Source organism: Parambassis ranga, chromosome 9 (genome assembly GCF_900634625.1).
Source record: "Parambassis ranga chromosome 9, fParRan2.1, whole genome shotgun sequence".
NCBI classification, from domain to species: Eukaryota; Metazoa; Chordata; class Actinopteri; family Ambassidae; genus Parambassis; species Parambassis ranga.
Window position 1 is genome coordinate 23467819 of NC_041030.1, and position 10000 is coordinate 23477818.

The 10000-nt window shown below is 52.0% G+C and overlaps 2 protein-coding genes and 1 long non-coding RNA gene across 9 annotated transcripts in view; all 3 read left to right on the forward strand.

The window, feature by feature from the left end:
• Nucleotides 1-2990, forward strand: part of adam9a (ADAM metallopeptidase domain 9a) — a 7844-nt gene extending 4854 nt beyond the window's left edge. Inside the window, exons 10-24 of one of the 2 annotated variants that reach the window (XM_028414102.1) lie at nt 1-43; nt 152-285; nt 356-527; nt 595-687; nt 765-869; nt 943-1033; nt 1141-1246; nt 1320-1503; nt 1586-1666; nt 1733-1838; nt 1911-2058; nt 2137-2239; nt 2328-2357; nt 2505-2563; nt 2635-2990. The exon at nt 1-43 is cut by the window's left edge and continues 39 nt beyond it. In XM_028414102.1, the coding sequence (XP_028269903.1) occupies nt 1-43; nt 152-285; nt 356-527; nt 595-687; nt 765-869; nt 943-1033; nt 1141-1246; nt 1320-1503; nt 1586-1666; nt 1733-1838; nt 1911-2058; nt 2137-2239; nt 2328-2357; nt 2505-2563; nt 2635-2704 (1525 nt within the window). In that variant the 3' untranslated portion in view covers nt 2705-2990. The remainder of the gene's footprint in view (nt 44-151; nt 286-355; nt 528-594; nt 688-764; nt 870-942; nt 1034-1140; nt 1247-1319; nt 1504-1585; nt 1667-1732; nt 1839-1910; nt 2059-2136; nt 2240-2327; nt 2358-2504; nt 2564-2634) is intronic. The other variant, XM_028414104.1, reaches the window with a different exon arrangement.
• A 224-nt stretch (nt 2991-3214) lies between these two features.
• Nucleotides 3215-5408, forward strand: LOC114441281 (uncharacterized). Its single transcript, XR_003671253.1, has 2 exons — nt 3215-4316; nt 4701-5408. It is a non-coding gene; the product is annotated as an uncharacterized LOC114441281 (long non-coding RNA).
• Nucleotides 5409-6086: 678 nt separating this feature from the next.
• ogdha (oxoglutarate dehydrogenase a) overlaps nt 6087-10000 on the forward strand; it is a 13255-nt gene continuing 9341 nt past the window's right edge. For 3 of the 6 annotated variants that reach the window (XM_028413658.1, XM_028413661.1, XM_028413662.1), the window contains exons 1-3: nt 6087-6223; nt 7304-7679; nt 8768-8959. In XM_028413658.1, the coding sequence (XP_028269459.1) occupies nt 7440-7679; nt 8768-8959 (432 nt within the window). In that variant the 5' untranslated portion in view covers nt 6087-6223; nt 7304-7439. Of the gene's footprint in view, nt 6224-7207; nt 7223-7303; nt 7680-8767; nt 8960-9194; nt 9289-10000 lie in introns of those variants that run through there. The other 3 variants (XM_028413663.1, XM_028413659.1, XM_028413660.1) reach the window with 3 other exon arrangements.

Genomic DNA, 10000 nt, shown 5'->3' on the forward strand with positions numbered 1-10000 from the left:
CTCTACCGTCTGCTCCAGAAGTCACGGAGGGGGAATCAACGCAGTAAGTGATGTCACACACCTTGAGTATCAGTATCATGACAGAGACACGGACTGAACAACAATTCCCAGGGTGCATTTCGCTAACACAGTCTGTCTCCCTCTCCTTCAGTTCACCGGTACCAACATCGTCTCATTTGCCTCCATTGTGGCTCATGAGCTGGGTCATAACCTCGGGATGAACCATGATGATGGCCGCACATGTACATGCCCCGCCTCTGCCTGCATCATGAACTCAGGAGCCACGTATGTGCCGTCACCTAGCATCACTAGCAGCTAGCCGTTAGCTCAAAGTGTACATGTGTCCTCTCTGCAGAGGATCCCGAAACTTCAGCAGCTGCAGCGCAGATGATTTTGAGAAGATGATCTTGCTGACGGGGGGAACGTGTCTCCTGAATGTCCCGAGGCCCGACGAGGCCTACAGCTCCCCCTACTGTGGGAACAGGCTGGTGGACGTGGGGGAGGAGTGTGACTGTGGATCCCAGAAGGTCAGTGGGTCATTTACTCCCCTGTACAGCCACAGACCAGCTGTGATTAATGTGTGTGTGTGTGCAGGAGTGTGAGGAGGACCCCTGCTGTGAGTATCAGACCTGTAAGCTGAAATCCGGAGCTCAGTGTGCGTTCGGCGAGTGCTGCTACAAATGTCAGGTAAACAGTCACATGACCTTTGACCCCAACACGAACTGAAGCGTCCTTGTGTACGAGCTGTGTGTGTGTGTGTGCAGTTCCTGCCCGGAGGCACGGTGTGTCGCTCCAGCACAGACGAGTGTGATCTGCCAGAGTACTGCAACGGCTCGTCGTCCTTCTGTCAGAGCGACGTCTTCGTGCAGGTGAGTCTGCGAGCGGCCTGCAGGCAGCGCTGCAGCCACGCCCGAGCTCTCACAGCTGACCTCCGTGTTACAGGACGGGCAGCTGTGCCAGGACCAGCAGGCCTACTGTTACAACGGAAAGTGTCAGCACCATGACGGGCAGTGTCGGGCCATCTTTGGACTCAGTATGTACACTGCCTGCTTCTGACATGACGCGCTCAGATGTGGATTCTCACACCTCCACCTCTTCCTCTCTCCTCCACCTCTCTTATCCTCTCCTCATCCTCCCCAGAGGCAAAGGCAGCTCCTGAGATCTGCTTTAAGGACGTCAACAGTAAAGGCGATCGCTTCGGTAACTGTGGCTACCAAAACTACGCCCACAAGAAGTGCGAGAGCAGGTAACACACACGCACACAGACACGTACACGGAGGCACAGAGAGGACACTGTCCAAGCGATGCTGTCTCCGTAGAAACGCTCTGTGTGGGAAGCTGCAGTGCTCCAACATTCAGGCAGAGACGGTCTTTGGCATCGAGCCCGCCATCATCAGCACGCCCATCACCGGAGGAAAGTGTTACGGCGTTGACTTCATGCTGGGCTCAGACGTCCCTGACCCTGGGATGGTGAACGAGGGGACGAAATGCGGAGACAACAAGGTGAGGGGGTGAGGGGGGGGGGGGGCATGGGAGAGGAGGAAAGGGGGGTATTAAAGCATGTGTCTTCTTCTGTGGTGTGCAGGTGTGCCTGAACTTTGAATGTCGCAGTGCTGACATCCTGAACTATGACTGCGACGTAGGAAAGAAATGCCACGGACGCGGGGTAAGACGCCACTGCCTGTCTGTGAGCTGTCTCATGAACCGTGTCTCACGCCTCTGGTTCTTGTAGGTATGTAACAGCAACAGGAACTGTCACTGTGAGGATGGCTGGGCGCCGCCCTCCTGTGAGCTCCGCGGTTATGGCGGCAGCGTCGACAGCGGCCCCACATGGAACGGTACTTAACCCGGACAGCTAAGGTAGAGACACGCATGACTTGTGCTAACAGGAGTCTGTCTGTCCTCCTCAGATAAGGACACATCTCTGAGAGACGGCCTGCTTGTCTTCTTCTTCCTCGTTCTTCCTCTGCTCGCCCTGGGTGCGTTTGTTTTCCTGCACAGGGCCGAGCTGCTGAGGCGGTTCGGGCTGAGCCGCAGAAAGAGGTCCCAGGGATACCAGTGAGTGCTCAGAGGTTCTGCCTGCAGCTCTGTGTTCGGGTGTCCCGCGTGTCTCTGATGTTTCTGCTGTGTCTTCAGGGCTGACGGTGCAGCTCCAGTCAATCCCAGCAGAGGACCCCCTCCTAGAGCACAGCCTCCACCTGTTACCCGGGGCAACGCCAACAGCATCGTCAGAGACGGGGTCAGTTTTTCTTGCAGCACGCAGACACACATCAGCTGTGTGTGTGTGTTCATTACTAATACGTAGCCTCTGCTCTCTCCATGTGAAGCAACACGCTCAGCTGCTCCCCCCGCAGGAGGTAAAATACTCTAATTACTCTAATGCTGCTGCTGCTGCTTGAACCTGTGCTCAGCGTCAGGTGCTGAGGGCCTGTGTGACACACGGCTGTAAAATGAAACAGATGCAGACAGATGCAGCTTTAACCTGATGGTGTTACTGTGTGCAGGTGGTGGAGACCAGCCGAACCACGCCATCCTACGCTCTGAGGCCGCCTCCTCCTCCTCTGTAAGGCCGCCTCACTGATGCAGCTCACTGCTGCCTTCAAACAAACATTAACACGTCTTTCTCCTCCTCAGAAAGCCAAAACCTTCTGCTGCATCACAGCCTCTGGTGCCTCAAAGACCTGCCCCCGCTCCACCTGTGTAACCAGCCACCTTCTACCACACCTGGATCCCCCCTCCTCTCCTTTCTCAGTCCCCACCCACTCCGGGGCAGTTGCCCAGCAAAAAGCCAGAAAAGCGTTTGTGAGCAAAGATGGCCCCTGGCCCTGGACCAGACCACCAGCTGGACTGAAGCAGCTCTTTGGCTCCGTTCACACTGGAGAAAGTCATTCCAGCTAGAGCAGGATTGAGCCCAGACAGCCTTTAAGCTGGATGCGTTCAGACCTATTTTCAAATCTCACTCAATCTGGCTTCATCCAGACCTCCAAACCACTAGGTGGCGCCTCATAATATACAGAGTCTGTTCACGCCGCGGTAGGACCGCATGTGCGCATGCGTCATGTGGTTTTTTGTCCCGTGTCTCGCCCCGTAAACCGGAAGTAGCATGTCACTAACCGGAAGTAGCATGTTGCAAGCCGGATTCGCTCGCCACATTTGCGTTCACACCTGAGCCACATTTGAGCCAATCCGGCTAGATCCACCTCTCGTGGGTGGATCTAGCCGGATTCGAGGTGTTCACACTCAAAAAATAATAAGATAAAAACACATCTGGATTGATCTGGATTGATCTGGATGTGGCCGAATCCTGCTTAAGCCACATGTTTTCCCCCAGTGTGAACGGGCTCTTTGTTTCCTGCCTGTGCAGTCAGTTCTGTGACCACACCAGCCAATCAGACTTCACTACGCCCCCTGACACCCTCTGTGCACTCAGCCCACTCTTACTGCAGGAAGCTAACAAACACTTGCTAGCCAACAGTTTGTTATGCTAATTAGCAGCAGTCTTTCCTGCTGGTTAATTGGTCAGGGTTTTAAATACCGTATATACAACAGCTTCATTTCATGCTCACCTAGCCGGCTTTACTGAACTGTGTTAAAAACTAAGCTGCAGCTAGCATTGCAGAAATATGCACCAGGCATTCCATTAGCTAACACAGTAGCTGGTACGGCTTTTGCAACCTGTGCCAGTTAGCCTAGCATCCACTGAGACGGACAGGGATTTAGTTAGGTACCCGCTATGTGTGGGGTCTCATCGTTTTCTCAGCGGCATTGATTAGCGCCGTCCTTGCTGTCATAATTAAAACAGGCTGCATGGCGGCACATATAGTTAATATAGTGACACACACTACAACATGGCAGCCATGTTTCCTCTGCAGGCAGCACACAGCCTCGACCGTCACTGTAGATGAGGAGGGTGTTGTGGTAGCTTCTGAAGGGAAGCAGCATCTCAGAACTCTGATTGGCAGGTTTGTTCTCAGGAGGTGGAGTCTGCACCTTCTTTACAAAATAAAAGCACTGGTGCCGTCTGATTGCACTTCCTCTGCCCTGCACTGCGTTGAAATGTACACCCATCCTGTGCAGAGCGCCTCCATGTGTTTGGTCCTGGAGGTGCACGTCTCTGCAGGAACAATTCAAGCCTGAACTATTTGGTGCATCATTTATTGAGGTTTCATTGCATCACATATAGTTATTATTATTTTAATTTTATGACAAAGCATTTTACACATGACTCAGTATTTGAATCTATGAATTGACATTGTCACTGGCTAATGCTAGTGCATTAGCGGTTAGCTTGTCAGACCTGAAACTGTCAGATCGAGGTGTTCTCAGACTGAGGGGTTCTCAGACTGAGGGGTTCTCAGACCGAGGGGTTCTCAGACTGAGGGGTTCTCAGACTGAGGGGTTCTCAGACCGAGGTGTTCTCAGACCGAGGTGTTCTCAGACTGAGGGGTTCTCAGACCGAGGTGTTCTCAGACTGAGGGGTTCTCAGATTGAGGGGTTCTCAGACTGAGGGGTTCTCAGACCGAGGTGTTCTCAGACTGAGGTGTTCTCAGACTGAGGGGTTCTCAGACCGAGGTGTTCTCAGACTGAGGGGTTCTCAGACCGAGGGGTTCTCAGACCGAGGGGTTCTCAGACTGAGGGGTTCTCAGACCGAGGTGTTCTCAGACTGAGGGGTTCTCAGACCGAGGTGTTCTCAGACCGAGGTGTGTGCCAGGCATCTGTATGCGACCAGCTCCCAGTCATGTCTGACTCGCTGTGTGAGGACTTGGTGGAGCGATGCTCCTCCCTGGCTTCACTTTCAGCCCTGAGCAGCTGAAGCGTCACATTACAGCTGAGCCACGTCACACGCTTTATTTCACAGCTGCAGCTAAAGATTATTTTAATGATCCACTGACAGACCATAGCCTGTTTGTTACATTCACTAACAGGCTGCTTTGCTGCGTTTGGCTTGACGCACCCTGACGCCCTGAGTCCAGTCTCTCAGACAGATCATTACGTCACTTCAGCAGTAATTAGAATCAGAAATGGTTCATGCACTTTAACAGTAACCAATGTTATCGAACGGGTCAGTGTTCCGTACCTCTGGCTCAGACTGTAACAGGGACTGAGTGGGGAGCAGCCTGAGAGGTCAAACTCAGGGCACCAAGCCTCATACTTCCTTACCTGTGTAACCATGGTGACTGGCTGGCTCCCTCGGATGCTCTGTTTACCTCTGTGGTATTCAGCTGAGCTTGATGCTTACATACAGGGACGTGTTGTTGCTGTGGAGCCCAGACTCATGCTGCGTTCAGGTACTGCTTACTACGACAACCAAACATGGACGGCTTCAGCTTCGCGTGATGATGTGATGAACTCTGACAGATTGTGATTGTGTTGGTCTGGAGACTCAATAAAGGTGCAGACATGTGAAACCTTTGTGTTTTTATTGGCTGGCAGGAGGAGGCCGCTCTGTTCTGTCTCTCTGGTGATTTGGCACCTCGTTATTCAGAGTCCAGGTAAACTACACGCAGACCAGACGGAGTTATTGAAGCTTTTGATGAATGTAAAATAGATTTAATCTGTAGAATGTTGAGTCCTTGAATCTTTTCAAGCATTAAACGTTTTAACTGTAAATTTAAACATCTATTTGTCACAGTTTTGTAGACTTGTTGGGTAAAAACCTTCATAAAGACTTCATCATTTTTATTACACTTTATTAATATTCATATTTTTCTGTCAAATAAGATCAAACTTTGTTCATGCTGAAGGAAATTCTTTTGTCAGAGGCATCAAGTTAAAGAAGCAGCATGCTGTGATATGGAGAGAGAGACCAGTGGTCTGACAGTGATGCACGACGGGATTGTTGAATGTTTATTATTGTTTAGAATTTTATTGTATTAATTTTTCCCGAATTTCCCTGAGGGACCTTCCCAAGGGATGAATAAAGTGTATTCTATTCTGTTTTGACTTGTTTTGTGTTTCTAAGCTGCTTCTGAGCAGAGTGTGAGCCGTTAACCCCTGGGATTAATCAAGTATTCTGATTATCGGACAAGCCCTTCAACCACCTACAGAGTAAAAATAACTCAGCCCGGAGCCACGCCCCTCTGCGTCATGGCGTCAGCACAGCGTGCGTCACTGCACGCAGGCCTTCCATGCTCTGCGCCCTGAGCTGTTATCATTTTACCGGGAGAGGCGAAGGGCACTCGGGGTAGCCGCTGAGAGGAACGCCGCTGAAGTGCTCCTGGAGGTGAGTCACCGGGACGTGGGTACCTGGATGGAGCGCGCGGGCGCGGCGTGACGACACCTGTGACACAGAACCGGTTTTAGACGAGAGAGAGCAGCGTACGGCGGGCGGGGACCAGCCGTTAGCCTGTTAGCTGTGTGCTAACCAACACAGACGGGGTCATCGTCTAAACCGCTTTAGGAGAGCTTAGCCGGCGCGTTGGCTTCTTAATGATAGATTAACGTGAGTTGCTCCATTTTATCCGCTAGCTAAATGTGCGAAAAGCAAAAGTCAGTGGGACCGTTTCTGCAGAGCTAGCAGGCTAATTACATAATGTAGCGTGTTAGCCGTGTTAGCCGTGGGCCCGGTCGGGCCTGCGGTCAGTGCGGCGCTGCTAGCTGCTCGGAGCTTTCACACAGGGACTGTTTTACCGTGTTTTCGTGAAGCACAACATTTTGGGGAACTCATGACTCCTGAAAGGGCAAAGTGACTGACGGCTTGTTTGACCAATAAGGAAGCTCTGACCGGCCGAGGTTTCTAATGAGCAGCCAATCAGGAGGTCCTGTCGACATGCAGTGGGCGGGTCCCAGGTGGAGCCGGGGACAGAATGGTGACAGGCAGGAGCGGAGAGAACAAGGTCACAACACACAGTCCGGCAGCCGGCAGACACACGGCGAGGCCCCGGGGCGGGCTGGGAGCGAAGCAGCCCAACGTTAGGTTGAAACTCAGATGTCCTGCTGACTGAACCCTGAATGACGTGTGTTGAATCGTTGAAGGCTGCTTCTGTTTCCCAGCTCCAACCTCTGTGAGAGGTGGAGGCACCGGGACAGCTGGACACACTGGTGTACAGACAGGTGGAGGCGTCCCACACACAGTGGCTGCAGAGTCGGCTGTTTTTATTTAAAACTTAGTCCAGGCACTCAGGCTCACTCTGATGATGTCACATACAGGAAGTGACTGACTCCTTCATGTCCGTCATTAGTTCAAAGGTTCATTCGTCAAACAGGAACCTCTGATGGTTCAGTGAGACCCGGCACCTCCTGTTTCCTGGTCATTGGGTCGGTGCTGTGTTCCTCTGTGACTCACTGCTTTTCTCTTCCTCAGTAGACGCAGTGACTCGGCCCCTCCTGAGCTGCAGTGACGGCGGTGGATGTGTATTTCCTGTTGTGGTTCTGAGGTTGTGGACATCCAGCCCTTCAGACTGATCTTCGACGTGGGTGTGGTACTCTAAGGACTGCTCATGCATCGTTTAAGGACTTGTGCGGTGCGGTTGCGCCCGCTCACTGCCTCTCAAGCGGCTCAGACTGTCGGCCCGCAGCGGCCAATCACAGCCGCCTCCACATACGGCACAAGGACGTTTCAGCCAATCAGGTGCTACACGGCACCGGTGGCCTCAGAGCCGTTCCTTAATGGGACAAGCTCCAACTATGTGGAGGAGATGTACTACGCCTGGTTGGAGAACCCCAAGAGTGTTCACAAGGTGAGGAGCAGCAGAGCCCCCTGTTGGACGAGCAGTGAATGTTCGGTCACACTCGGTCATTCCCAGGTTGAGAAAGAACCTTTTTACTCCGAGGACTGACTGATATCAAACTGTGCTCCATGTTGGAATGAGCAGCAGCTTTATTACGCTGTTTCCAACATGCAGAGCCGGCGGTCAACTTCTGCAGACACACTTTTCCCCAGCGCTAAAGGACAGCAGCTAATAATAGCTCAGGCACGCGATCACATGACACACCTGTTTAAGAGAAGTCTTAAAGTAGGATCTGTGTTTGGAAGCGGATCAGTTACTGACAACACAAATGGCTGAGTAACACAGGCACACACACACACACACCTGGCTGTGTGTGTGTCACAGTAGTTACACATCAGTGTGACCTTGTTCTTATTAGCTTAGCATGCTAGCTGAAAGATTGATGTTTTTCAATTAACCACTAAGAATTAGGCATGTTCAGTACATGTGTCTGGGTTCAGGTCGTGTGCAGAAAGTGATGCAGGGAGCCACTGACTCTGGCGACTTTCCAAATCTTTTCATGTCAGAAGCCTCAGACCCAGTGACTTTGCTGGTGTCACTCTGCAGGTACCGTCCTCAACGAGCAGCAGGAGCGACGTCAGCTCAGCAAAGCAGTGAACACACAAGCAGCAGCAACACAGCAAAACAAGAATAATAATTGTTAATAATATGGATAATCAGGCTGTATGCACTGAACTGAAAACCCTGACCTCAGAACCCTGAGACACGCCGAACCATGGACACTGTGTTTGTCCCCTACTAGACAGATAGAGCTGCTGTACGAGCATCAGTCTGTGAGGTTGACTGTGTGTGTGTGAGTCTGTGTGTGTGTCTGTGTGTGTGTGTGTGTGTCTGTGTGTGTGTGAGTCTGTGTGTGTGTCTGTGTGTGTGTGAGTCTATGTGTGTGTGTGTGTCTGTCTGTGTGTCTGTGTGTCTGTGTGTGAGTCTATGTGTGTCTGTGTGTGTGTGTCTGTCTGTAATTATATTAATTATTATATTGTATTGGATAATTATTGGATGTATTGATTCAGTTATTGACCCCCCCCCCCCCCTTGCAGTCATGGGATGTGTTTTTCCGAAACGCTAACGCCGGCGCCCCTCCGGGGGCAGCGTACCAGTCCCCTCTGGGTCTGTCATCGGCTGTGGGCCTCGTCGCTCCTCAGCTGTCCTCTCTGGTTGGAGCTCAGCCCAACGTGGAGAAGCTGGTGGAGGATCACCTGGCGGTGCAGTCCCTCATCAGGGCCTACCAGGTACACACACACACACACACACACTGCAGGTTTCCAGGACGTCCTCCACTTGTGCTGTATCTGTTGATTGATTGATTACAGACTTCTCAGACATGTCTTTGATCTCTCATGTATTGTGTGAGTGGAGTCTCCACAGGTCCCCTGTGATGGGGTGATCAGACACAGGCCTGATTAACCCTTCAGTGTGGTGACTTGTGAAGACCTGCATTCTGTGTGTGTGTGTGTGTGTGTTCAGGTCATGGGGCATCACAATGCTCATTTGGACCCCCTGGGAATCAGCTGTGTGAATTTTGATGATGCTCCGGTCAATACCGGCTTCCAGGACGTTGGTGAGAGACAGCTATGGACGACGTGTTCTGCTGTGATGCTAATGTCACTCTCCCCTCTCCCCCTCTCTTTGTCTGTCTCCCTCTTTGTCTCTTTCTCTCTGTCTCTTTGTCTCTCTCCCCCTCTTTCCGTCTCTTCCTCCTCTCTTTGTCTCTCCCTCCTCTTTGTCTCTGTCTCTCTCCCCCTCTCTCTGTCTCTTCCTCCTCTCTCTTTGTCCCCCCCCCCTCTCTCTCTTCCTCCTCTCTTTGTCTGTCTCTCTCTCCCTCTCTCTCTGTCTCTTCTTCCTCTCCCCTCTCTTTGTCTGTCTCTCTCTTTGTCTCTTTCTCTCTGTCTCTTTGTCTCTCTCCCCCTCTTTCTGTCTCTCCCTCCTCTCTTTGTCTGTCTCTTCCTCCTCTCTCTTTGCCCCCCCCCTCTCTCTCCCCCTCTCTCTGTCTCTTCCTCCTCTCTCTTTGCCCCCCTCTCTCTCTTCCTCCTCTCTCTCCCTCTGTCTCTCTGTCTCTTCCTCCTCTCTCTCTCCCCCTCTCTCTTTGTCTCTCCCTCTCTCTGTCTCTGTCTCCCTCTCTCCCCCTCCTCTCTCTCTGTCTCTTCCTCCTCTCTCTCTCCCCCTCTCTCTCTGTCTCTGTCTCCCTCTCTCTCTCCCCCTCCTCTCTCTCCCCCCCTCTCTCTCTCTTTCTCTCTCTAAATCTCGTCCTCTACCTGTTCCCTCCATTCTGC